The sequence below is a fragment of the Eurytemora carolleeae genome, unplaced genomic scaffold (genome assembly GCF_000591075.1).
Source record: "Eurytemora carolleeae unplaced genomic scaffold, Eaff_2.0 scaffold779, whole genome shotgun sequence".
In the NCBI taxonomy this organism is placed as follows: Eukaryota; Metazoa; Arthropoda; class Copepoda; order Calanoida; family Temoridae; genus Eurytemora; species Eurytemora carolleeae.
Genome location: NW_019396862.1, coordinates 151,193 through 178,024, shown reverse-complemented (window position 1 = coordinate 178,024; position 26,832 = coordinate 151,193). Strand labels below are relative to the sequence as shown.

The 26,832-nt window shown below is 32.6% G+C and overlaps 2 protein-coding genes across 10 annotated transcripts in view; one reads left to right on the top strand and one right to left on the bottom strand.

Annotated features, from left to right (window-relative positions):
• The first annotated feature begins 314 nt into the window (after positions 1-314).
• Positions 315-7,772, top strand: LOC111709498 (uncharacterized). The gene is made up of 5 exons (XM_023483180.1): positions 315-329; positions 3,884-3,993; positions 7,105-7,203; positions 7,376-7,451; positions 7,615-7,772. The coding sequence occupies exons 2-5, from the start codon at positions 3,898-3,900 to the stop codon at positions 7,755-7,757; spliced, it is 414 nt and encodes a 137-aa protein (XP_023338948.1). The 5' UTR covers positions 315-329; positions 3,884-3,897; the 3' UTR covers positions 7,758-7,772.
• A 10,961-nt stretch (positions 7,773-18,733) lies between these two features.
• Positions 18,734-26,832, bottom strand: part of LOC111709496 (membrane-associated guanylate kinase, WW and PDZ domain-containing protein 3) — a 104,314-nt gene continuing 96,215 nt past the window's right edge. For 7 of the 9 annotated variants that reach the window (XM_023483173.1, XM_023483175.1, XM_023483171.1 and 4 more), the window contains 7 exons: positions 26,540-26,735; positions 25,823-25,945; positions 25,307-25,459; positions 24,717-24,751; positions 20,233-20,383; positions 19,449-19,619; positions 18,734-19,347 (listed from right to left, as the gene is read on the bottom strand). In XM_023483173.1, the coding sequence (XP_023338941.1) occupies positions 19,133-19,347; positions 19,449-19,619; positions 20,233-20,383; positions 24,717-24,751; positions 25,307-25,459; positions 25,823-25,945; positions 26,540-26,735 (1,044 nt within the window). In that variant the 3' untranslated portion in view covers positions 18,734-19,132. Of the gene's footprint in view, positions 19,348-19,448; positions 19,620-20,232; positions 20,384-23,249; positions 23,345-24,716; positions 24,752-25,306; positions 25,460-25,822; positions 25,946-26,539; positions 26,736-26,832 lie in introns of those variants that run through there. The other 2 variants (XM_023483169.1, XM_023483172.1) reach the window with 2 other exon arrangements.

The window sequence follows — 26,832 nt, the reverse complement described above, 5'->3', positions numbered from 1 at the left end:
GAAAGGGAAACAAATTATAAATTTACTCAATTTGCAAAAATAAGAATTTTATGTTCGTCAAACTCAAATTATGTATTCTATACCTTTACCTCTAGGCTTTAGCCACAACACAATTAATCTTATATAAATTATCTATTTACCAATTGCGTTAAAAATAACCAGTTGAAATACTTTCCTGCCTCAAACTGCATAGTTAGTTGCATAATTGCATATGCTAATCTTGATTTAAAAACCTTTTTTTGCAACAATCGCTTTTTTATTGATTTTACATTGTTTTCTTCTTAGTGTTTCTAATTTCAATCCTCAGTTGAAATTAAACTTTTACACTAGTAAGTAATAGTAGGTAAAATACACAATTGTTTTGTAATCTCTTAGAAAACGCAAAGGTTTTCTTATTTTTGAGATAAAATTGAACTTAAAATTAAACTAAAGTGAACTTTGACATTTTGCGCATTTCTGTTCATTTAGTTACTTTTCTCAGAGCTGTAAATTTAAATACTTTGACCAGAGTCTAAAACTAAAAAAAGAAAAGTTACAACTTAGTCACTTAAATGTTAAGTTTCAGCTTAAATGCCACTTCTGACTTAATTCAAACCTGAATTTTACCCCCGGGTTTAAATATTCAACTTGTCCATTTCGGCGAGTTAAATTTTAAACCCGAAAATATCCGCATTCAATTTTGCAATATTTCTATTTAATCTGACGATTTAAATAAATTTATGAAGAAATAGAAATTAAACGAAACAGCTGATGTAGTATTAGTAGTATAATCTCTGTCGATCTGTAATCTCCATAATTCCCGTAATCTGATTGGTTCATATTTTAATTTAAGCTTTCCTTCAGGGTTAAATTTAGAACGGTTAATATTTAAGTAGCAACTCATTATTTTAAAGAACTTTTAAGCTATAACTTAAATTTCCCGCATTCTTTACTTTTAGACTCAGAGCTGAAAACTTGGAAATTTTGCTCAGAGCTGTAAACTTGATTTACTTACAGGGTGACCCACGAAACATGACAATAGGTGAATAGTTTAAAATGTCTTATTCCATAATTAGTTCAGTTGTATGATACTAAAGAAAATAATGAAATATATGATATGGCAAAATTTTTTAATGAAAAAATTGCAAAAAGTCTTTAATACCATGCATGGAGGAAGACATTCAAAACTATTCACCAATTGTCATGTTTCGTAGGACACCCTGTATCTCAGAGCTGTAAACTTAACAGGCCGGATGTTTTAATTTCGTAGAACATTAATTCACAAATATATTTCTTGTCGTAGACTTAAATAAATTGTAAGATTGTAAAACAATAAAAAACATGAATATCTGGTAGTTTACAGAAACCTAGAGATCGCAGGGTTATCTACAAAGAAAGAGACTTTAACGTCGACCTAAAACTTGTTCAAAGTTCTGAAGATTGGTGTTAGTTAGGTCTTTTCTTTCATCAATTAAAAAAACGTCTTTGAAGTCTCATCCTTTGAGGGTAACCCTGTTTGTTCTATTCTCACTAATGCTTGAGGGGGTAGAGGGGTATAGAGGGGTAAAGAACAACGCTAAGTTTAGAATTGAGCCAAATAATAAAATTGTGAATCACCTAAAGAACATTTTAAGATCTAGCTATTTTCACAGTTGGTTTAAGGATTTTAAACAAGGTAGTACAATATATTCATATTTACAATCTTAAAATACAATCTTATTTAGTGAGGAAGGGGGGGGGGCTAGAATTATACAAAACTGGATCTATATGCATTGGTTTGCTAAATTCAAAACACCTTTTTAAATTCTCATCGTTTTTAAGAGAGGGGTTGTTGGCTATATCAGAATTGAATTTGGTATAAATATATTCAGAGTTAATTTAACTTTCTTCTGATATGCCTGAAATAAGAAAATGATAAAAACGTTATGTTATTTAACGACCGGCGAAATTCAGCATTTGAATTTAACGTTTAAAATTGAGATAATTTAAACTATACCGAATCTTTAATATCTAAAAAATGCCGAATCAATTCTGTATATTCGTCTTATAGTAAATTTTTTGACATATTTCATAGTTTGAAATTCTGAAGTTCTCCTGGCCGACCACAGAGCATAGATACCATGGTTGAAATGAGTAAAAGATTAAGAGTTTTAGAAAAGTTTTTAATTTTAAAGTAGAAACCAGAAAGTTTCTTTATAGAAAAACCAAAATTGAAAATAATCTAAACAAGGGTATTATAGTTTGAAATATCAGAGTCCTGTGACCTCAGGTTCTAAAGTTATAATGATAAAAAAGTAAAGTTTTCTGTTATAACAACTCACTTTGAAAGGAAACCACAATAATTTCCCAACAGAAAACAGAAGAAAGTTTTATGTAGGAAGAATTTTTGATTTTTGAAAACATGCTGAAACTAAAATGTTTTGTTATACACCTCTAAAAGTCTTTGTGTGCATTTCTAATTACAGGGCTACCTACAAAGGATAAGACTTTATTTACGACCTAAGAATATGAGGCTATAAACTTGGGATTTTGTCTAAGTACATATAGCCTTGTAATGATAATGTGTTTTGGCACAAATATTAACAAAGGAATTGAGTCTTTGTAACAAACTCTGATTTTCTAATACCTATACTTTTTCCACCTCATGGTGTGAACCTTTGATGTTCACAGAATTCATAGTTTTAAATATCTAAGGTCTACGGCATTGGATTACAAAGATAAAGAGATTAGAAAATCATAGTTTGTGACAAAGACTCAATTCCTTTACAGCCCAGGAATAATCATGAATTCAATAAAAAAGTCTAAACAAATATGATTTTAAATGGAAATTTCCGGTGTAAGAACCAATTCTTTTTGTCTCAAACTATGGCTTTGGACTCAACTATGTACATAAAAAGACTGTGAAAAGGGTGTCATAATGAGCATGAGAGTTGAGTACAGAACTTGAGTTCATCTTTTTAAGACAAGAATTGTAAAACCAATATCTCTAAATCTTTAACCATTTACAATGTTTTTTTTTGGACACTCTCATCCTAAACTAAGCTTTCAGAGCATACTTTAGTGATCTGTAGTTCATTGACCGATTTGGGGGACTGGGGGTCTGTGCTCTGTTTAAAAACTATGTATGTTTTCCACCTCTCAGGCCTCTTTATTGAATCCCTTTATTTGCATGGTGCCATGTGCCATGCTCCTGAACAACGTAAAATATTTTCCACTTGAGAAATCAGTGGTTCCCTTTATCTAGGGTATAAAAGAAAATTAAGGCATCTCTCGAAGTCACTTCAATATTGTCTAGTTAAAACGCTCACAGTCTACCCAGAGATCCATTAAGTGGAAACTATTTGCTCTTTTCTTCACTCTCTTGGTGATTCAAGTGTCTACTGCCAGAATTAACTCTGAAAGCTATTTCAACCCTAGCGTCTGTCACAATGATTTTAAGCCCTGTTGGAGTGAATCTCAGACAAGGGTATTATGGGAACCATTGTAAATCGGACATACCCCTCTTAAAGTGGAGGTTCACTTAAAATTACATGTACACAGTCCCTTTAAGTATATTAATATAAACATTTTATTATCATGTTTTACTTACAGTTGAAGAATGACTCCGCAATATATAATTATAAAAGATGACAAACTACGGAAAAGTATAAATTCAATTGAAATTGTTAAATTGAGTGAGTGACAGTTTAGGTGTGAGTAGTAGGGTGTTCAGTATATTAAAGTTCTGACAATTAAAATTGCAGCTCTTATACAGTAGAAGTCTAGAATTCATAAATCTTTGGAATAGGAAGAAGTTTTGCATGACATAAAGTCTTTAACCACCAACCTATCTTTTTTTACAACCCTAAATATCAAGATTTAGTGACAATATTCTCATGGAAATTACAAAATGTTTATATTTTAGCTCCCAGCAAGAAAATGATGAACAAACAAGAATCTGAGAGAGCAGAGGAGCTCTTGGAAATTATGATGAAGGAAGTTAAACCTAGACAGGAGGCACTCTCCTCTCATGGGTATATTTTTATATTTATGTATAATTGTAATAAACATAGGATGAGAATTCAGAGAAAGGAACTAAATACTTGCCACAAAATCTAATTTTCTAATCCCTATATATTGTATTATACTAGTTAAACTATAAAACAGTCAAAGTTTAAAATATCAAAGGTTTGCACCACCAGGTTACAAAGATATATGGATCACAAAGCTAGAATTTGTGAATAATCAGTTTCATTTTGTATCCTCTTCATGTCTTTTATCAGGTTAGAGGAATTGTAGACAAAATTTCAAGGAACATTCTATTTATTTGTAGAGAGGCATGTCAGATTCAAAACATTACACCTAGTTAGCTTTGTATGATGAAGAGACATCTATGTATTATTAAACTTTAAAATTAATTTTTTTCTCCTTTCGTTTTCCATATTATTGATCAGAAAAAAGTTTATCATTTACGTTTGTGAATTATGCATATCTAAATGAAGGGTCAATTGAAAATAGGCCTTTTTATCTATACCAGTGAAGTTAAAAACTGAAAATTTAATTTTTGCTTTTTTATGAACGTTCCAACATTCTTATATCTCAAATCCTGATAAGAAAATATTTAAACAAAATACTCTCAGTATGATTTATAATTGTACTTCTTGAATTAAGCAATCATATCTCAACAAAACTCGTAAATTTCGTACGCAAAAAAATAAAATTAAAATTTTGATCATGTTGTATTTGTTACAAAATGTTTTGCAAAGCAACTCTCAATTTAAGATAAAAAGAAAATAGTTTCTATTATAGTTTATGGTAAAAGTTTCTATTATAGTTTATGGTAAAAGTTTCTATTATAGTTTATGGTAAAAGTTTCTATTATAGTTTATGGTAAAAGTTTCTATTATAGTTTATGGTAAAAGTTTCTATTATAGTTTATGGTAAAAGTTTCTATTATAGTTTATGGTAAAAGTTTCTATTATAGTTTATGGTAAAAGTTTCTATTATAGTNCAGCACTGTAAACTACTGTTGATTTAAACTTTGAAAATGATATACAACACTGACCTTTTGGCAATTTTGTTTTACAGTTTACAATATATACATCTTACATAAAACTCTGGAGTATAAAAGGGAAAACGGAACAATACACAAATAAATCATTTCCTTCTATCGAAATAAATGCATATCTGTCCTATAAATTAAATTCAATTGATCATATTGGTTGAATAATATATATATTTAAAGGTTTTATTGATCTAATAATATTTAGGCTCTGTGTGGTTCTGATGAGAGTAAGTGGAAGGAAGCTACAACTGCTGCTGTTGATGCTATCAACGCCAGAGAACGCTTCTGGGACAGTATTGCTCAGTGTATTAGGAAGAAAGTAAACAATGTGTAAAAGATTTCATAAACACTTGTCACAAACTGTAATTAATTTTTAAATGTACATATCTTTGCAACTTGATGGTGTTAACCTTGTATTTTTCAAGATTTGGCTGACTGATATATGTTTTGAAATATCAAAGGTTTACAACATCAGGTTTAAAGGTTTAAGGGTTTTTAAATTAGAGAATGTGGCATCAGTTCCATTGTTGTTGGTGGTTAGCATGGTGTCTACTCTATATTTGTTAAACGTGCTAATTAATGGTTGTTTGGTGTCATTGTAAAATAATGACAGTTTATTATTATCTTTTAGAAACTTAGTTTAAAAATTCCAGAATGTAGAAAGATTTTAAACTTCTGAAACATTAAATTTCATAATTTCTACTGCATAAGAATATTCACTTTATTTGATACATTTAATATTTGTAAAACATGCAAGCAATAAACTTTTATAAGTTAAATTTGACACAAATGTTCCCATTTTAAACCTTACCCATCGAATCAGAGATAGAATTATATTCACATATATTATGTACAAGTGAGAATACATTATATTATTCTCTACAAAAACGTGAAGTGGAGTTTTTTTAAGAATTTATTGTTAGTTTTGTATTTTATTTTGTTTAACAGTTCTAATATCTTTTTAAAAAGTACAACGTCAATTTCTCTTAAGACCAAAGCATTTATTTTTTCAAGGACAATTCTATTTTAGTAGAAATTGATTTTTTTAACATATGGTGTTATCCGTAATATTCTTTGTAATATAAATTTTTATATATTTTTATGTATGTATGTACAAATTGGAAAATAAAAGTTAAATAATAATTATTTAAATTTTAAGGTATAGAGTGTTCCAATGAACATTGGAATAAAGAGACGTTTTAAATTTAAATTTGATAACTATGAAGGATTAAAAAAAAGGCTTTAAATATTGAGATTTTGAAAATTTGTTCTGTCTTAATATTTTATTTTGCATTTAGGTGAAGTTGAGAAATCTTATCCTATGTACAAAACTCAGAGTAAAAAATGCGCAATGTTATAACTAATATATCTATATTTATCATTATTTGCTTAAGAAAGAGATAAATTGCAATGCGAGTTTTATTTTAAAGGGCTATGTAAGGTAGTTGAACTGAGTATACAGTGTTGTGGAAAACTTCTTTCGGATTCATTTGAGACATATAAAACTTTTTAAAGATCTGTAAATCCTGAATTTGAGCGCAAATTCGACGTTTCAAACTTCTACTTTGGGGGTGGAAACGTTTTCAGAATTAGTTTTTTTTAAATTATTAAATAACAATATCGAAAAATAAAGTAAAAATTATACGGTTATCTAATTAGATGGTTAGGAACATATTTCTCAAAATAAAGGAATTGAGTCTTTGGAACAAAATTAAATATTTAAACCTCAATATCTTTAGAACAGGATGTTGTACACCTTTGATATTTCAAACTCAGATTATTTGATTTAACAGAATTCATAGTTTGAAATATCTAAGGTCTGCAACATTTGGTTCTAAAGATATAGTGATTAGAAAATCAGAGTTTGTGGCAAAAACTCAATTCCTTTGTCAATAAATCAATGCTAGAATCGATTATTTCGTTTTCATTATTATATTGAATTTCTTATCTTCTTTGAATTTATTCGCAGATTTCTTCAAATTCTTCAAATGTCGTCTTTTCAATAATAATTCTAGAAAATTTGCGAAAATCTTTGTGAATAATGAGAAAATAGAAACTAATAATTTAACAAGATAAAATATATTTATCCTCTGCTGACCTCTGTCGAGGCTATCACTGAGTTTATGAAGTTTCATATATTTGCTGTTTGGGACTTTATGTCAGTTGTAAAAACTATGCAGGTAATATATTCTTAATTCTAATTTTGTCTCTGTTCATGTCAAAATTATAGAAAATATGTCTACAGGGAAACCCTAAAACATTCCTTACATACGGGGAGGGGGGATTATTAAAGAATGGGGAGGAGAAAAAGAGTTTTTAAGAAAATATATTTTTATCCCAATTGTATTTCAGAGGCATCTAACCTGTGTTGAAGTTCCCTGGGTTCCAGTTCAACATCCTGAGCTAGCTCGTCTAATCAATGATATCGGTAACTTCTACAAATTAATTACAAACTAACTCAAAGATTTTCCTTGCTGAATGCAACTTTTAATTCTAAAACATAAGATATCATAAAACTATTAAAAATAGTTAAAACCTTAATACATTTTTAAATTCATATTAATAAGTATATTGTCAATATTTATATTCAGTGCTAACTGAGGAATCTGACGTAAACTGGGATAATGAAGCTCAAAGTCACTTTGTGATGTACATGGAGGCTATGAAGGAGGTTGGGGTGGATATGAGCCAGATTACCCTCTTCATGTCTTTTATCAGGTTAGAGGAATTGTAGACAAAATTTCAAGGAACATTCTATTTATTTGTAGAGAGGCATGTCGGATTCAAAATGTTACACCTAGTTAGCTTTGTATGATGAAGAATGAATGAGATATCCATGCTTTTAACTTTAAAAATTCAAGGGACATTCCTATCCATTTATAGAATGGCATGTCAGATACAAAACGTTACCCCTAATAAGCTTATTATCCATGTATTATTAAACTTTAAATTAATTTTTTTTCTATTTTTGTTTTTCCATATAATTTGTTTAGTTCATAATTAACTATTGTGAATTAAGCATATCTTTAAATGGAAGGTAAATTGAAAATAGGCTTTTTTATCTATACCAGTGAAATTAAAAACTATTAAAAACATTCTTATATCCCATATCCCGATAAGAAGATATTTAAACAAAATACGCTCAGTATGATTTATAATTGTACTTCTTGAATTAAACAATCATATCTCAACAAAACTCATAAAGAACCTGTCAAATCATTCGTTGGGATGTTTAGAAAGATTTTCTTTTGCCCTCAGCAGAGAGACTCTAATCCCAGAGATGTTTCTAGAGATTCTAAATCAGGTAGAGAGCATGCTGGTCAATATAGGATACATCTCAGCAGAGAGAGTCTAATACCAGAGATGTTTCTAGAGATTCTAAATCAGGTAGAGAGCATGCTGGTCAATATAGGATAAATCTCAGCAGAGAGACTCTAACCCCAGAGATGTTTCTAGAGATTCTAAATCAGGTAGAGAGCATGCTCAATATAGGATAAATCTCAGCAGAGAGGCTCTAATCCCAGAAATGTTTCTAGAGATTCTAAATCAGGTAGAGAGCATGCTGGTCAATATAGGATAAATCTCAGCAAAAAGACTCTAATCCCAGAGATGAATCTAGAGATTTTAAATCAGGTAGAGAGCATGCTGGTCAATATAGGATTAATCTCAGCAGAGAGACTCTAATCCCAGAGATGTTCCTAGAGATTCTAAATCAGGTAGAGAGCATGCTGCTCAATATAGGATGAATCTCAGTAGAGAGACTCTAATCCCAGAGATGTTTCTAGAGATTCTAAATCAGGTAGAGAGCATGCTGGTCAATATAGGATAAATCTCATGAACTGAAGAGGGTCAACCCCTACCTAAATATATTCACAAAATGAGGAAATATCATTTAATTTGTCGTAGTTTGGACCATATACGTTGCTATATGAAACAGCCTATCTCCTAAAAAAGAATTTATATTAAAAGGGGTAACTTGCCCCCCCCCATCCCATCTCATGTTGCTGATTTAAAGAGTTTAAAATATCAGGATGATAAGAGCAAGGAATCTCACAAGAAGTTCACCTACTACCTTGAGAGACATGTTGAGGTTGATGGGGATGAACATGGACCAGCTGCCATCAATATGGTCAAGGTACCAACCAATATATATATAAAGTTTACTTACCCCGCCCCCTCTATTATATTCTGTACTTTCAGCAAATAAAATAAAATATACTAATAAAATATCATTTACATTTACTAGATAACTTTCAAAATATAGAATCCCAGCACTGTAAACTACTGTTGATTTAAACTTTGAAAATGATATACAACACTGACCTTTTGGCAATTTTAGTGATTTGTTTTACAGTTTACAATATATACATCTTACATAAAACTCTGGAGTATAAAAGGGAAAACGGAACAATACACAAATAAAACATTTCTTTGTATCGAAATAAATGCATATCTGTCCTATAAATTAAATGCAATTGATCGTATTGGTTGAATAATATATATATTTAAAGGTTTTTATTGCTCTAATAATATTTAGGCTCTGTGTGGTTCTGATGAGAGTAAGTGGAAGGAAGCTACAACTGCTGCTGTTGATGCTATCAACGCCAGAGAATGCTTCTGGGACAGTATTGCTCAGTGTATTAGGAAGAAAGTAAACAATGTGTAAAAGATTTCATAAACATTTTCAAACTGTAATTTTTAAATGTATATATCTTTGCAACTTGATAGTGTTAACCTTATTTTTCAAGATTTGGCTGACTGATATATGTTTTGAAATATCAAAGGTTTACAACATCAGGTTTAAAGGGTTATTAAATTAGAGAATGTGGCATCAGTTCCATTGTTGTTGGTGGTTAAAATGATGTCTACTCTATATTTGTTAAACGTGCTAATTAATGGTTGTTTGGTGTCATTGTAAATTAATGACAGTTTATTATAATCTTTTAGAAACAATTGTTTTAAAAGTCCAGAATGTAGAAAGATTTTAAACTTCTGAAACATTAAATTTCATAATTTCTACTGCATAAGAATATTCACTTTATTTGATACATTTATTATTTGTAAAACATGCAATAAACTTTTATAAGTTAAATTTGACACAAATGTTCCCATTTTAAACCTTACCCATCGAATCAGAGATAGAATTATATTCACATATATTATGTTCAAGTGGGAATACATTATATTATTCTCTACAAAAACGTGAAGTGGAGTTTTTTTAAGAATGTAAACAGATTCAGTGTTATATTCAGACTGGGATTTCTTTATATTTCTCTCAAAATCTGTATTTTGGGCATTTGGTGTCTTCCACAGCTGTATTTTATTTTTGTTGAACAGTTCAAATATTTTTTAAAACCAAAGCATTTATATTTTCAATGACAATTCTATTTTAGAAGAAATTTAATTTTTTTTTAAAATTTTCATACACATCGTGTTAATCGTAATATTTAAAAAAAAAAATTCTTTATAAATGTATGTCAAATTGGAAAAAAAATTTAAAGGGAGTGACCGGCTATGTAAGGTAGTTGAACTGAGTACGCAGTATTGTGGAAAACTTCTTTCGGATTCATTTGAGACATATTAAAGATCTGTAAATCCTTAGTTTGAGCACAAATTCGACGTTTAAAACTCCAACTTTGGGGATGGATACGAATTTTCAGAATTGGTTTTTTCAATTATTAAATATCGACGACAACATGAAATGTAAAAAAAGTTCTACAATAAACTACAGACGTCATGTATAAGAACATGTTGAGAAAATAAAAATTTATCTTATCATCGAAAATAATAATCTTGTTCAATTATTAGTTTCTATTTTCTCATTATTCTGGTTTCTCATAATTCACAAAGAATTCGCAGATTTTCTAGAATTAATATAAAAAACGACATTTGAAGAATTTGAAGAAATCTACGATTAAATTCAAAGAAAATAAGAAATTTAATAGAATAATGAAAACAAAATAATCGTTTTTAGCATTGATTTATTGACAAATTTCTTTTGAGAAATATGTTCCTAACCATCTAATTAGATTACTGTATAATGTTTACTTTATTTTTCGTTGTCCTTTTTAATAATTTCAAAAAATTATTAAATTAAGCTTTTAGAGCGCATCGCTTCCCTATTCCTGTTAACAATTTTAGCTTTCAACTCTGAAAGTCACTATTTTAAATCGTTCTCAAAGGTTCGCGGGTTTTTCTGTTTAAATTTACAGGACATTTCATAGACAGGACATTTCATAGACAGGACATTTCATAGATAGGACATTCCATAGACAGGACATTTCATAGACAGGACATTTCATAGATAGGACATTTTATAGACAGGACATTTCATAGACAGGACATTTCATAGATAGGACATTCCATAGATAGGACATTCCATAGACAGGACATTTCATAGATAGGACATTTTATAGACAGGACATTTCATAGACAGGACATTTCATAGATAGGACATTTCATAAGCAGATTAGATTTTTCATGGGCAGATAATTTCATAGCCAGAGAAGAATTTTCATAAATAAAGTATAATTCTAAAGACAGAAAAGCATTTCTTTTTTTCAGAGACAATTTAAAAATGTGTCGCAATTTTAGGAATTTTTTATCGGTTTAAGATTCATGTATGATAACAATACATTTAAATCATTTCTTTTGAAATGTGTATGTCTCAACTAACATTATACCAAAACTACATTATGTATATTATATTTTAAAGCAAAAATATAAATAATATGTGCAGAAAAAATCAGTGAGATGTAGAGAGACAGACCAGGGTATACCTTATATCTATGAAAAATATTCTCTGTGTATGAAATGTTCTGTCTATGAAATATACAATCTATGAAATTTCCTATTTATGAAATGTTCTCTATGAAATGTCCCAAAACCTGTTTTACTTGGTCAATAGCTTATTAAGAGACAAAATTAATGCCTTTTTTATCTATCTACAGGAGGAGGAATGTTTGAAAGAGGAAGCAGCCCCAGCTATTGAGGCTGTCCTATTCGCCGACACGAAGGACCCCGAGATAGCAAACATCAACGGGAAGCTCGTCAACTCAGAAGAGATCTTGGAGAGCGACATCCTTGTCGAAGGCGGAAAGATCACCAAGATCGAGAAGAACCTCGAGATCCCCGAGGGAGCAAAGGTTATCGATGCCCAGGATAGGTTTGTACTACCCAGAGGAGTGGATTATGGAACCAGGATTCTTTCTCAAGAGTTTACCGACAGCGACGGCGACGGTCTCGCTGAGCGCACAAAGTTGTTTATTCTTGGCGGTATCACGACAATAGTCGACTCCATCCAAAGCGATGACTTTGAAAAGTCATTTGATATCTTGGAGGTGTTAAAAGATTCTGAAAATGAATTTTACTGCGATTTATCTGTGAAACTCCATGTCCCGGAGTGGAACGGTGAAATGGAGGCGGTAGTTGAGAAGAGTGCAACAGAGTTCAAAGCTTCCATGTTAGCCCGGAGAAGGTGAGTGACGAAGAACTCCTGGAGCTAGGACGGGTGGTGGCTGGTGTCGGAGGAGTTCTCTGCGTAGATGCAGTAATAGGATCGGAGGATACTCGGACTCCAGCAGAGGATATTGAGGAGGGATTGATTAGAAGAGTTTGTTCTCTAGCACATCAGGTACAGTGGTAGGCGGTTATATCAATAAAATAAAGACGACTTTTTATTTAAGTTTTAATTGTTAACAAGCCTTTTTTGAATTACAAATTTACAAGTAGCAAAGATAAGCTCCATGTTTTTGTTTATCCGTTTTGTTTAAAAGCTTTATATGAATCAAAATAAAAATGGAAAGTAGTTTTTATTATAATATTGATTTAATTGCCTACCATCGCTTCCCATTACATGTTCAAAGTGTGACCAAATCAGGTCTTACTGGAACGGTACCAATGTCCACGGCCAGTTGTGTACTTTGTTTCAAATTTCAAATCCAAAAAGGTACCATGGGTACCAAATTGGACACACGTTCCATTCTGGTTAACAACACAACTGTTAACCTAATTTTATGTAACCCTCTACTTTAAAGATTTTCAACGGTACTTTACAATTGAAGGGTTGACGGTTAAATGACTCTTTTAAAGGAACTGGAAGCGTAATTTCCATAGATAAAGATAGATTGCGCATAAGACGACATTTTTAATCTTGAAAGATATAAATGTACAGAGATGTTTTAAAGATATTCCTATTATATAGATTAACTAGGTCGGTTGTGAACATTGGCTGTTCTTATGTCATTGAGTACTTTTGGTGTACGGATTTTTTCGAAAATTGTACGGATTTTTTAAAAAATGTACGGCTTTTTTAAAAAAAATGTAGGGATTGTACGGATTTTTTTTTCGAAAATTGTACGGATTGTACGGATTTCTTCTGAAAATGTACGGATTTTTGTACGGATTTTTTCAAAAAAGTTTTGGCCACCCTGAAGCTGTCAAAGCTGAATTCAGCCAGTTATCCAGCTTGTTTTTGAAAATGTTCAGGTTTCCAGCACTTATGATTTCATATGGAAACATCATTCGACATATTGATAACTCTTGCACTAAAAAAGTTTCTTCGTATTTCGGTGTTCACAACAGGAACTTCAGATCACTGGACATTCTGGTTTGTCTTTCATTTTCACCATGGTACATAGGCCGAGCTAAACCATTTGTTTTTATCCACTTGATCATGTTCATGTCTTATCCCAGGGTTTCTTCTTGACCTCCTGGATAGGGCATCCCGGCCGGTCAGATCTTTGAACCGCTGATCTTGTGGATTCACGCTCTGTCGCAGGATGTGCAGGGGGCGGAGCTGTGGAGAACCGAAGCAGTTGATACCACGGAGCTGTAAATCGGCAACGATTACAGTTCCGCCGAGCAAGACGAACACCGAAAACATCAATTTATTTCCCGACATTAAAGGCTGCAAGGAGAGAGAGTGGAACTACGCATAGGATCCCAAATCACTATATCGGCGTCGGAGTCGATCCTGAGGCATCCCTTGCTAGGATACAGGTTCAGGAGTTTAGCAGGGTCGAGCTGGTTAGATCAACGAATCTGGAGATATCCAGTTTCTGGTAGGTAGGACCAGCTCAGTATTGATCAGAGATTCATCTCCGCTCCTACAATAAGGTTAAAATATTGTTAACCGTTTATGGAAAGGTCTAAGAATGGGAAAGAGGTGTATTCGGGGGGAGGGGGCTATGGGTGCTAAGTCCCCCTGGACTAGTGAAATTTATTTATTTCAGGGGGTTTTTAGGCCCCAACGGGTGCTGACCCCCCCCCCCCATGAAAGAATTACAAATGTAAGCCCCCCCTGGAAAAATTCCTGAATACGCCCCTGAAGTGGGATAAGTTTAAATAACTTGTTGGGAATACCATTTTACGAAAAAAAACCTGCTAGAACTACTTTGGCTACCCTTACATGAGTTCTGTAGAGAGAAATTTAAGTTAGTTTAGTTTTGTTACATAAATTCTTTTATATATGTATGTACAAATTGAAAAATAAAATTTAAATAAAGAATTATTTTAATTTTAACTACAGAGTGTTCCACTTTATCATTATTTTTTAAACAACAATGACAAAAAATAAAGCTATACTGAAGATGCTCCTCCAGTTGATTTCGGGATCAAGCATTGATTTCCATTTTATGAATAATCAACGGATCAATTAAATTCCTCTTCGATATTCCGTCTTATAGTTATACATAGTCTGACGCTGTGACATTTCATAGAAAGACATTTCATAGATAACAATAGCATAAATAGGACATTTCATAGACAAAGAAGATTTTCCATAGACAGAAGAGATTTTCTTAACAAATGATATCTTTTTTCTTTTCATCTTCATATTTTTCCTTGTCTATGAAAAATCTTCTCTGTCTATGAAAAGTCTAATCTATGAAATGTAGGCCATGTCTTCCTTCTACAGTGTCAGAGAAACAACTGAGAAGTTGCAGTTTTCCCAATTTAGTTTTGCGGATTTTTAACAATTAACTCGAGCATTACTTAAACAAAAGCATTAATAGTGAAAAACTTTTATTCACAAATGAAAAGTTGAATTTCTGAAAAAAATTAATAAAGTACTCTTCATATGTAATGCATTTTTAATTGTTTCGTTGTAGCAATGTATATGGGGAGCACTGAACTTACATTTTCCCTAGTCTATGAAAAATCGAAGAAAACAAAATTTCGTAAATAAAAAATCTTCTCTTTCTATGGAAAATCTCCTCTGTCTATAGAAAATCTTCTCTGTCTGTGAAATGTCTTATCTACAGTGAAACCCTTAATAACGAAAACATCGAAAGAATTGATCCAATGTCGTATTCTTAACTTTCTGATAATGGAATGTTGCAGATATTTAGTTTTTTAATTAAAATTATTATATGGAACTTTTTAAAACTGTTCCCGCATATTCATGTCTATTTTTTTATTTTCGCAAATACTAAAATTTACGTAATATAGTATATAACTCATTGAAAAATTGTCAAGACGACATTTGATAAATTCTTCTGATGTATTAGTTTTAATGGCCGCATAAATTTTAGCAAATCCTAGAGTCATAAATGTGAGGGCTTGACTGTTTAGAATAAGGGTTGTGCACCCTTGCAAAACGTAAGATGATTTTTTACAGCAGCATGGTCCATTGTCAATAAATCGGCATTTGTCTTGGGATTAGAGTATCCAGCGAAAAGGTAAAATCGTTTCACGAAAATTTTGTATTTTTCGCGAAAAAAAAATTGTTCGCGAAAATATTTTCGCGAAATTTCGATTCATTCATTTTAGTGAAAAAATGCGAAATTTCGCGAAAAATTTTGCAAAATACGAACGAAAATTTTCACATTTTTTTCCGTAATGTTTCGATCGCTGAAAACCCTACATGGAATTAATTGTAACTTTCAACTTTTGACCAAAAAAAATTGAAATTTTAGAAAAACTAAATTTTGCAATATATGTATGATTAGATATTTAATAAATATTCAATCTTTCTGACACAACATTTTCTCGTCCGAGCCACATTCTCGTAATTTTCGGATTAAACCAAGTGTGTTTGAACTTCCGAAGCCACATTTTAAAAAACTAGCTTAATATTTATGATTTTTTTAATACAGTGAAACCCTTAATAACGAATACATCGAAAGAATTCATCAAATGTCGTATTCTTTACTTTCTGATAATGGTATGTTGCAGATATTTAGTTTTTTAATTGAATGATTATATGGAACTCTTTAAAACTGTTCCATCATATTCATGGCTATTTATTTATTTTCGCAAATACTGAAATTTACGAAATATAGTGTAAAACTCATTGAAAAACTGTTAAGACGACATTTGATAAATTCTTTCGATGTATTCGTTATTAAGGGTTTCACTGTATGAAAAGTAAACTTATTTTATTTTTTCCTTTTTGTTGGCAGTTACAGATATCTTTTAGCTTTTCGGCCTTTTTAAAAAAAAATTTTTTTTTAAGAAAGTGTTATTGTCCAACTTTCTCCTCTTCATTATACAGCTTTGTATGTCGGCTTACACATACTTTAGATAGGACTAAAGAAAAGGGTTGGTTACTCACGAAGATTAAGACAGATACAGGGTTACCCATAAAGATTAAGATGCAGATACATGGTTACCCAAAAAGAATAAGACAGATACATGGTTACCCACAAGGATTAAGATGCAGCTACAGGGTTACCCACAAAGATAAAGATGCAGATACATGGCTACCCACAAAGAATAAGACAGAAACATGGTTACCCACAAAGAATAAAACTAACCCCAAAGAATAAGATGCAGATACAGAATATAACTTCAGAGACAGGGTTGTCGGCACAAAGAATAAGACAGATAAAGGGCCACCACAAAGAATAAGATGCAGATCATGGAACAACTAATGGGTTACCCACAATGAATACAACTTCAGAAACAGGGTTGTCGGCACAAATAATAAGACAGATTAGACTAAGAAGACAAATACTGAGTTACCCTCAAAGAATAAGATGCGGATACAGGGTTACCCGCAAATAATAAGACGGATAAAGGGTTACGCACAGGTAATAAGACAGATAAAGGGTTACCCGCAAGTAATAAGACAGATAAAGGGTTAACCGCAAATAATAAGACAGATAAAGGGTTATCCACAAAAAATAAGACAGATAAAGGGTTACCCGCAAGTAATAAGACAGATAAAGGGTTACCCGCAAGTAATAAGACAGATAAAGGGTTGCAAGTAATAAGACAGATAAAGGGTTACCCCGCAAGTAATAAGACAGATAAAGGGTTACCCGCAAGTAATAAGACAGATAAAGGGTTACCCGCAAGTAATAAGACAGATAAAGGGTTACCCACAAATTAAAGATCTTTAGATACAGGGTTGCCGGCACAAAGAATAAGATATCTACAGGGGTATCCTGAATAGACAAGACTTCAGATCATAAACATTTTCAGTAATTTTTCTTACGTGGTTTATCCAAGGAGATGAAATATAAGGGAGAAGTAAGCGACACGGCCCGCCCTACCATGATCTATACAGACGGTACTCCATTTGAAAGAGTTATTAAAAGGTCATCTTTAAATTTCCTAAAGGGACTGAAGAGGATAAATGAAAAGGGGTATTGCTGAAACCTGAGCATTTTAGGAGATGATAGAGACCTATAAGAGTTCTATCTGATGTTCTTGTCTCGAGAAATTGATATAAAACTCAAATGTGTGAGATTTGGTATAGGATTCTAAGATTTAAACAGATATATTCAGCATATGCGCAACCAATCTGAAAACGAAGATATCCAAGAGGAACCTGAAAAACTCCGGTTTGCTCCTTTTATAATTTGAATTTAATATCTTTTTTATTTTTAATACATGTAATTGATACGTGAATATCACGTTTAAGGTCTCGCTCAACTCCTAAAATTGTTAGGTTTTAGCCGTTACCCCCTTTCCTTTTTACTTTACAGTCCCTTTAAATGTGGATATTTGCTAACCATATTTAAATAAAACTGATTTTTTACATTAAACGTTTGTATTGCCAATATTTTTTAATCCCAAATAAGGCCTATTTTTCCCCTGTTTAGTGAATACAATAGCCTATTCTGTATACATGTAATTGTACAGAACGCGGTATTTGTACATATGGCAAATATTTTTTATTCAAATGGAGTACTGTTCGTACAGTCTGCAAAGCATGTATAATCGTATGGTAGGGCGGGCCGAGTCGGTTAATTCTCCTTTTTATTCCACACTCCATAGGTTTATCCCTCTTGAGCAGCCTTTCTTGGTGCACTAGGATTTCTAAAAAATTGGAAATTTTATGTTTTGGTTTTCAGAAAAATATCCAAAATATTAACTAAACACCGTGTGGAATTGGTTTTTTTTCTTAAATTCAACATTTTTTTTGGTAAATTTCCTCCTCTTTCCTAACCAAGTTTTTATTGAGGGTGATCACTCAACATCTAATTTTTATGTACAAATTGTCCGTTTTCATCCCAGTGTACACTCAGTTGGAGAGCAAATAAAAAAGTAATTTACTGAAATTTTTTTGGCCAAATTGACCGAGATTTTTCATTCTCATTAAAGAGTATATTTTTGTTTAAAAAGATGAAGTTGTTAATATATTCTCTGGTCAAATTTGAAATAACAAATATATTTGTAATTATATATTTCAACAGTATCTTGGAAGATCAATATATAAATAAACACAAAAATAATTTAAACTTTTTAACATGTATTATTTAGAGGAGTATTTCAGTTAGAAATATAGCAGTAACAAAATACATTTTTCAGACATAAAAATCATGTTTGTACTCCTCTTCAATATTATTGAGTGGTTTAGGAGTATCTTCTCAAGTACTATGTACCGGAGTAGCAATGTACATGTGTGGTAATTTGAAGTACATATGTACTAAATAAGAATAAGGCACTTTAAAGGCCCCCTTTTACACCTCAGCGAACATTTCACTATCACAACCGTACAGCGTGGCGTACAATAACCGTTTCTGTACAGTGAACATAATACTGTTGAGAGTGGATCACTGTCATAGAGAGAGGCTAATCAGGTTTTGTGACAGTTTACGGGCATTGGATTCTTCTGAGGGACATTCCTTGGAGAATGGGGGGGGGGAGGGTACAGGGGGTCTATTCTACACTTTGTTGATGGTAGCCCCAGTAGGGCTGCTGGAAGTATGTATGGGGAGGATACCGTGGAGAACTATGTGACACAGGGCCGTTACCGTTTCCTTGTCCCTCGTGGTTCGGCGGTATACCGTTCCCGTTGGTGGGTTGGGACAAGGAGGAGACGGGCCGGGTATGAGGAAGGGGGGTTGGCGAGGTAGGCGACAAACTGGTTTGGTCTGAAAATAAAATTATGTAAATGGTTCCGTAGGAAATATAGAAATGTAGAAAGGGCTATTAGCCGCATAATAAAATCTTGAATAAATATATCTAATCTAACCTAAAATTGCAGGAGGGGGAGCTTTACCACGCTTCACAAGAAGTCTAACCGCCGTCCCGCCGTTTTTAATTGTTTCTATCGCCTCTCCATGTGTCATGTTTCTCGTTGATTGTCCATTAATTTCGATTAGTTGATCACCAACTCTCAATCGACCGTCAGCGGTAGCTGGGCCTGAGACATAATTTTTTTAAGTTACTTAGATAACATCCAATTCATGTAATTTCTATAACTTGTGGACCAAAAAATAATCTCTTACAGTGAGAACCAGAAAACTGTGGAATAGGAAGACAACATTATAGAAGTGTTTTTGAGTATATTATCTTGTTACAAAGCAATTAGTGTTACTAGTAACTTGTTAAATTGCTTATCTTTTAGAAACAATTTATGTTTTCTGTTCATTGGACTATTTAAAGTAATACCTTTAGTCTGTAAGTCGCCTTCAAGTTCCTTTTCCAGAGTTTTCTGGTTTTGGAACTTTTAGTATTCTATGCAACATAAAACGTGTAAACCCTATATTCACTTGCGATGAGTTTTGAGAGTTCCTGTACATAACAAACTGAAACATACAGAGTTACCCACAAAGGATGAAACTGTAAAGACGACCGTAAACTTCTGAATTATGACAATCCCAAGGTTAAATTAAGTTGTCGTGTCTTGAACATAGCTTTTTAATGGCTAACTTAATGATTTGGCAAATAAAGAAAAAAGTTGAAGGGACTGTGTACTGTCATCAAGTCTAATCCTTTGTGGGTAACCCTGTATCAACCCTTAATAAGTCACTCACCATCTACTGCCATCCTAAGAACGAATAGCGGCATACTATGGAACTCACGACCCCCCCGGATACTAAACCCGAACCCACGGTTTCCGCGTCCCAGCTCTACAGCAAAATACTGATCCTCGTCCCCCAGGTGGGCACCTACCTCCTGGTCCTCCTGAACATCAAGGGTTAATCTTAAAAAATCAAAACGAATTTAAATAGACTTTATAATCAGCACATGTCATGAACGATTTGCAACAGTATCCTTTTAAGAAAGTTAGTACAAAAATGAGGGGAAAAATACAACTGAATCTTAAAACTAAATTTAAAGGGCATTGTTGTGAATAGTTCATTAGTCTATTACAGAATTGCCATTTAGAAATTCGTGAGCTGTCCCATTTATGTCATGCACGCATCAAAGTAAAATAAAATATTAAAATTTTCTAGAACTAAAAAAAAGAAAATTAGATTTTCATCTGATGCCTCAATGATATTTGTCAAGTTCTAAAAGTTAAAATTAAGTTTGAAATTGCAAAGTTTAGACACAACTTCAAATATTTACTCAATGTCCTAAATAAAACCCCAGTCGGCCTTTCTTTTCATCTTGGAATAGGTTAAGTTTTTTAATCTGACTTCACATGCATTCTTTAACGTTTGATCTTATTTTGAAAACTTTTCCCTACCAGCTTCATCAAGTACAAAATGAAGTGGAAACAGCAAAACAATTTTAAAAAATGTTAAAATCAATCTTTTATCTTTTTTCCATAACAAGCTAAATAGGAATATGTTATTGATCCTTCGCACAGCAAGCCAAGGTATTTATACTAAAGGAAGTAAGAATATATGGATTGTGTGCAATTTGACTCTGACTGCTAATAACTACTTTTATTAAAAAACGCTAAGGTTTAAACAAATTTTCCTGCTGTTTATCTGACTTATACCAGTGCTTGAGCTAGCAGTACAATTAGTCACAGAAAATGTACACAAACCCTATACTTTATATTTAAGCGCTTTAGGTATGCATACAGGATGCATTATAATTAACTAAGGTGCAGCATGCTTAGTAAATAGTTTCCTACGGTATGCTGAAACTGTGTAAGATGTAATGCCATGTCATAATATTAAAAAAGTTATGAATTAAAGTACAGTAATTAAAACACTACAATGTACTCTATATGTTAAATTATTATACTATGGGTTTGTACGGAGGAATCCATGAGAATACAGGGTTACCCGCAAAGGATGAGAGAAGATTGTACGGAATTTGTTACATCTGTTTTCTTGTATTCAGGGTTCCTTGTAGTCCAAAACTGGCATATATCTGTGATTAATATTTCAGTAAACAACCAGAGTACTCAATTGAATGAGGGAGGGAGTCCAGAGTTCCTCAAATAGTAATCACCGCCACCCAAATCTGTTTTGCGGCAAGCGCGCTCCTCAATTGGTAATCTCCACCACCTCAAATAGTAATCAGCCCAAAAAAGCATAAAATTAAATCGTTTATTTCTTAGAAATAAGACCATATTGACCTCTTTTAATGGCCCTATGGTGTACAATATTGTTAAAGCTTTCTTTATTGCTCCTTAGTTTCGAAAATAAATCAATAAATATGCCACACTAAGTGCTAGAAATATATTACGTTTTTTAGTTTCAAGTTTCGCTTTAAGAATGTTTGCGGCATTTTCCTCTGAATGTTGTTTTAAACTCCTTATATAGAGAGGAAACTTTAACCCATTATTAGTGGACTAAATACCTCATTTTAAGTAGTTGGTGTGATGAGACTAATTTTTCAAAATTTTATGTTCTTTCTATGCATATAATTAGTTTTGTTGTAGATGTTGAACTCGAATAGGCGAATACAAAAATCTAAACACTGTAAAGGTTTTTTGAAAATATCTTTTAAATGGAGATTGATATTACTTTGGGCGCGATGAGATAATTTTTAGTAAATTTTAAGTACGTCCTTTCTATGCATATAATTAATTAGTTTTGTTGTAGATGTTGAACTCGAGTTGCAATACAAAAATCTTAACACTGAAAAGGTTTTTTGAAAGTATCTTTTAAATGGAGATTGATGCGCGATGAGAAATTTTTTAGTAAACAGGCAACCCGACCTTTTTTGTATCTTGACGCCAATCATGAAATGCAGTCATCAAAGTGGCGAATTGGATTTAAGATTCGGCTAAAATAAACTGTGCCTTGATTCTCAGTTTTTGTTGACCAAACAAATCTGAAAATAATTTGAAAATTTAGTTTAAGTCAATACAGATACCATAAAACCCCAATAGATGTCGAAAATTGTGTTAAAAGTGCATTAAATTCAAATCACAGAAACCAAAATTTTACGGTGATTACTAATTGAGGTGGTGGAGATTACCAATTTAGGAGCGCGCTTGCCGAAAAACAGATTTGGGTGGCGGTGATTACTATTTGAGGAACTCTGGACTCCCTCCCTCATTGAATACAGAAACCAAAAACCAAGGTTCAAATCGCCATATTCCTAAAGTTTTGGGTCGTCTTTACAGTCTCATCCTTTGTGGATAAACCTGTAGTTCTGAAGTACATTAACACGTGCTTTTATAATTCTGTAAAGGAATGCTGAATCATGTTCAATGTTATAGCATGCTGAATACGTTTGATGTCATAACATGCAGATTACGTCATGCAACATTAATAATGATCACTGGCAAATTTTACAGCATGCCAATATATCTAGGATTTCAGCATGCAGAGTGCAGCATGCTAAAAGATGAATTAAGAACAAACATGCTGAACAATATTTTATTAAATATTATTATTATATATTTGAGCAATAGCATGCTGGTATAAAGTTTATGATAATCTGCTCCACTGTATACAGAGATAGTTAAATTGAACCGGGAAAATCAGAATCTTAAAAGGTTCCCCTGGAGGACCAGAACCCTCCCTCGTGTCGCCAGATCTGAGGGAATCAACCATTAGCAAGACATCTTCAAGATTGTTTAAAGAAAAATAAAATAATAAAATAAGAAGAAAAACAAAATGGCGGATATTGTGTATACCTATTATGGGGTAAAGATGCGAGGGATGATGTAAGGGAATCGGCGGGAGGAAGAACGGGTCGAGCCCAACCCGTCACCATAGAGCCCGTTGAACTCTAAAACGTTTGTTACTACAGGGTTCAATACATTCATAAATTCTTTAAATATTTTAAGCAAAAAAAGAAAAGGGACAGAATGGAGAAGTTTAAACAACAACAAATACATCAGCAACCGTTACAACTCGAACCCCGAACAATTGGGCCTTCTCTTTTTAACTACTCGTCTGGGCCTACTCGTCGTCTATATCGTCCTAATTTCTTATTTCACTTTACAACTAGGGCCAGCTACATTTCTGGGTCGAAAAATCCGTATGTCAGATAACCCTTAGTTCCGTTTCCTCTAGCGTGAATGAGGAAGAACAGTAAAAGAGAAGAATCTAGTATTCCAACCTATTCTTGATTAATGAGATCTTATTCTAACTTTATCCACTTTTCTTAAATAACTTCAAATAGTTTCAGTAACCTCCTAATCACAGGCCCCCAATTTTTTGGTTCTTAAATTCAATCCCAGGATCCCGATTCTCCAGCATTTTCAATTTAATTAAATCCCTCTGCTAGCCCTCAATCTAATATAACGCTTCACCATGGTTTTTTTTGGTCGAGTCGAGTGTTTCAGTTTTCGGGGAAACCGGGAGAGGGGGGGAAGACATTCTATCCCGTGTCCCAAATTTCTGTATTGTTGTATTTCCTATTCCATGTAAAAAATGTGACCCATGTACCGATTATTTGTACATATGAAACCAAGAAAGTTTGGTTGGTGCGACCTGACATGTTTTAAGTGTATCAGAAGGGTGAAAATGTATTTGTGTTTTTATGTACTTTGTACACCGTACTCCCACCCAACTGTGCATAATGTGTGCCAAGTGTGGGGAACGTCTTCGGAATATAAATATATTCACAAAACATAGAAATTTGTATAGATATATTCATCTGTGAGTAAATATATTCGTCTGTGAGTAAATATTTCTATTTGTAAGGAAATATATCTATGTGAGAAAATGTATCTATCTGTGAAATAATATAATTATCTGAGAGAAAATATTTCTATCTGTGAGAAAATAATTCTATCTGTGAGAAAATATTTCTATCTGTGAGAAAATAGTTCTATATGTGAGAAAATATTTCTATCTGTGAGAAAATAATTCTATCTGTGAAAAACAATTCTATCTGTGAGAAAATATTTCTATCTGTGAGAAAATAGTTCTATCTGTGAGAAAATATTTCTATCTGTAAGAAAATAATTCTATCTGATAGAAAATGTACATCTTCTGTAAGATAATATTTCCCTCTGTAAGAAAATAAAATACAACGCTATGAATAACTGGGGATATAATTCATCTTATTATGAATAAAAACAAAAACTGAAATATAAAAATGTAGGAAAGGACAGAACTAGAAGATTAGTGAATACATGCAGGCTTAATCTTACCCTATGAGAAGTAGAAGCAGTGCTAGATGTATCATCTGAAACATAAAGAATAAATTGAAGATATAATTCCGCGAAAAAATCTGATTTCCAATGTTAATAAAGGATAAATAATTTCCGAAGCACTGACTTTAATCAAGCCCTCTATCATTCTAAGATATCTCAGAGGCAAGTGAACATTCAACAGCAATTATTGAAATCATGTCATAGATGCATTAATTGGATCTGAAGCTTAATTAATATGATCAGCACAGATTTGGGAAAGTTATTAAACACACAACTTTTAAATTCCAATATTATATTATGAGACTTAAAGGGAGTGTTCGCGTAAAACAAAAACAACGCTTCCTTTAAAATCCAAAAAACTATCAATCTTAAGGGAAAAGGGAATTGAAACGATTCTGAGTTCAAATATGATAAATAAAGTTTACTTTTAGTGCTACAAACTCAAATTTTCTATATAAAATTATCTTACATATTTTATAGTATCAAATATCTAAGGTCTATGTCATTGGCTTGCAAAGGTATACGGATAAGAAAATCAGAGTTTGTGAAATTACTTTTTAATTAATTTCATAATAATCAATATTTACCTAAAGGAGGACCCACTGTCAGTGTTACACTATATCCACTCTCCTTGATAATATTAATAATCTTCTCATGGTGAAGAGTGTTAATATCAACATGGTTGACCGCTAGTATTCTGTCTCCAACCTGGAGCCGACCACATCTCTCAGCTGGAGAACCTATAGTAATTAAGAGGGTTAGTGGAGTGGGAGTACACTTCAGATGGGAATACTTGGAGTACATTTAAGATTGGAATACAATTTAAGATAGCAGTACATTTTAAGATAGGAGTACATCTTAAGATTGGAGTACAACAATTAAGATTTTAGTACATCTTAAGATAAGAGTACACTTAGATAGAAGTACATCTAAAGATAGAAGGTGATGGAGATGGTGTAGGCATATGGGATACTTTGAAAGAATTAGTTAGAATCCATAAGAACATAGAAGTGTAGGGGACTGGTAGGGAAATAATAAAGATGTTAGTAGAAATATGATTTAAAATCGCTCTCCCCCAGCACAAGCTTTTTTCATTTCTTCACCTGGAATAATCCTGCCTATGGTAGAACCAGCCCTGGATACACTAGAGATAATGACAAATCCAAACCCTTCGTTTTCTAGGCGGGATACAGTTACGTCGTAGGGGTAACCCTCTCGGTAACCTTCTAAAATAATAACATATAAAGAAAAATACTGTTTAAAAGAGCCTCCTATCGTTGTAATTTCTAGCGACCTTTCATTTAAAAGAAAGAGGGGGATGTCTGATAAACAAGGATACCCTTTAAACCTTCGCCACAGCAAATATTGTCAGAATATCGAATTATTTCCAATTCTGATCTCTCTCTTTTTGAGACATCCGGATTTTTTGTGCAATTTCTTGCTCATTGCTATTTTGAATGAGGTTTTACGGGTACTGTTGTGATTCTGGCATGTAACTATTTATTTGGAAGGTCTATTGAAGGCCCTTTAGAAATTTCAACTTTTTGATATAAAAATGTGTTCTTGTTTAAGGCATAACAAACAAGTTTTAATTTAAATGTTTGTTTAAGAGCAATATTAGCCTTTTAAGATCATTTATTGTCCGACTTTTTCTATCTAAGCTAACACATTGCCAATTTTTTAGTTTCCTTTTTGTCAAAATTGTGAATTTTTATCTCAGCAAGATCTCTTATTCCAAGAAAGTTCATAAAATCAGATGTGAAAAAACGAAAATATTTATCTGGCCGTTTTGCAAAAAACTTGCATAAAGGAAAACTGACCTTGTCTTCGTCTGATAGTAAGCTGAACCTGACCCCTCTGCGCCGCACTACCCATCATCTCCACTACAACATGATGGGATGCTCCCAGCACAGAGTGACCATCAACAGCGACGATCTCGTCCCCTGAGAAGAGCCGGCCGTCCATGTGGGCTGCGCCGCCGGAAACAATATGACCGATGGAGACCTGTACAACATTCTAAATTAGATTGGGTTAGAAATTTCAACCCAAGATAAAGGTTGAACCAAATTCTGCTCCAACATTTCTTAACAGTCACATAAAAAAAACACAAAAA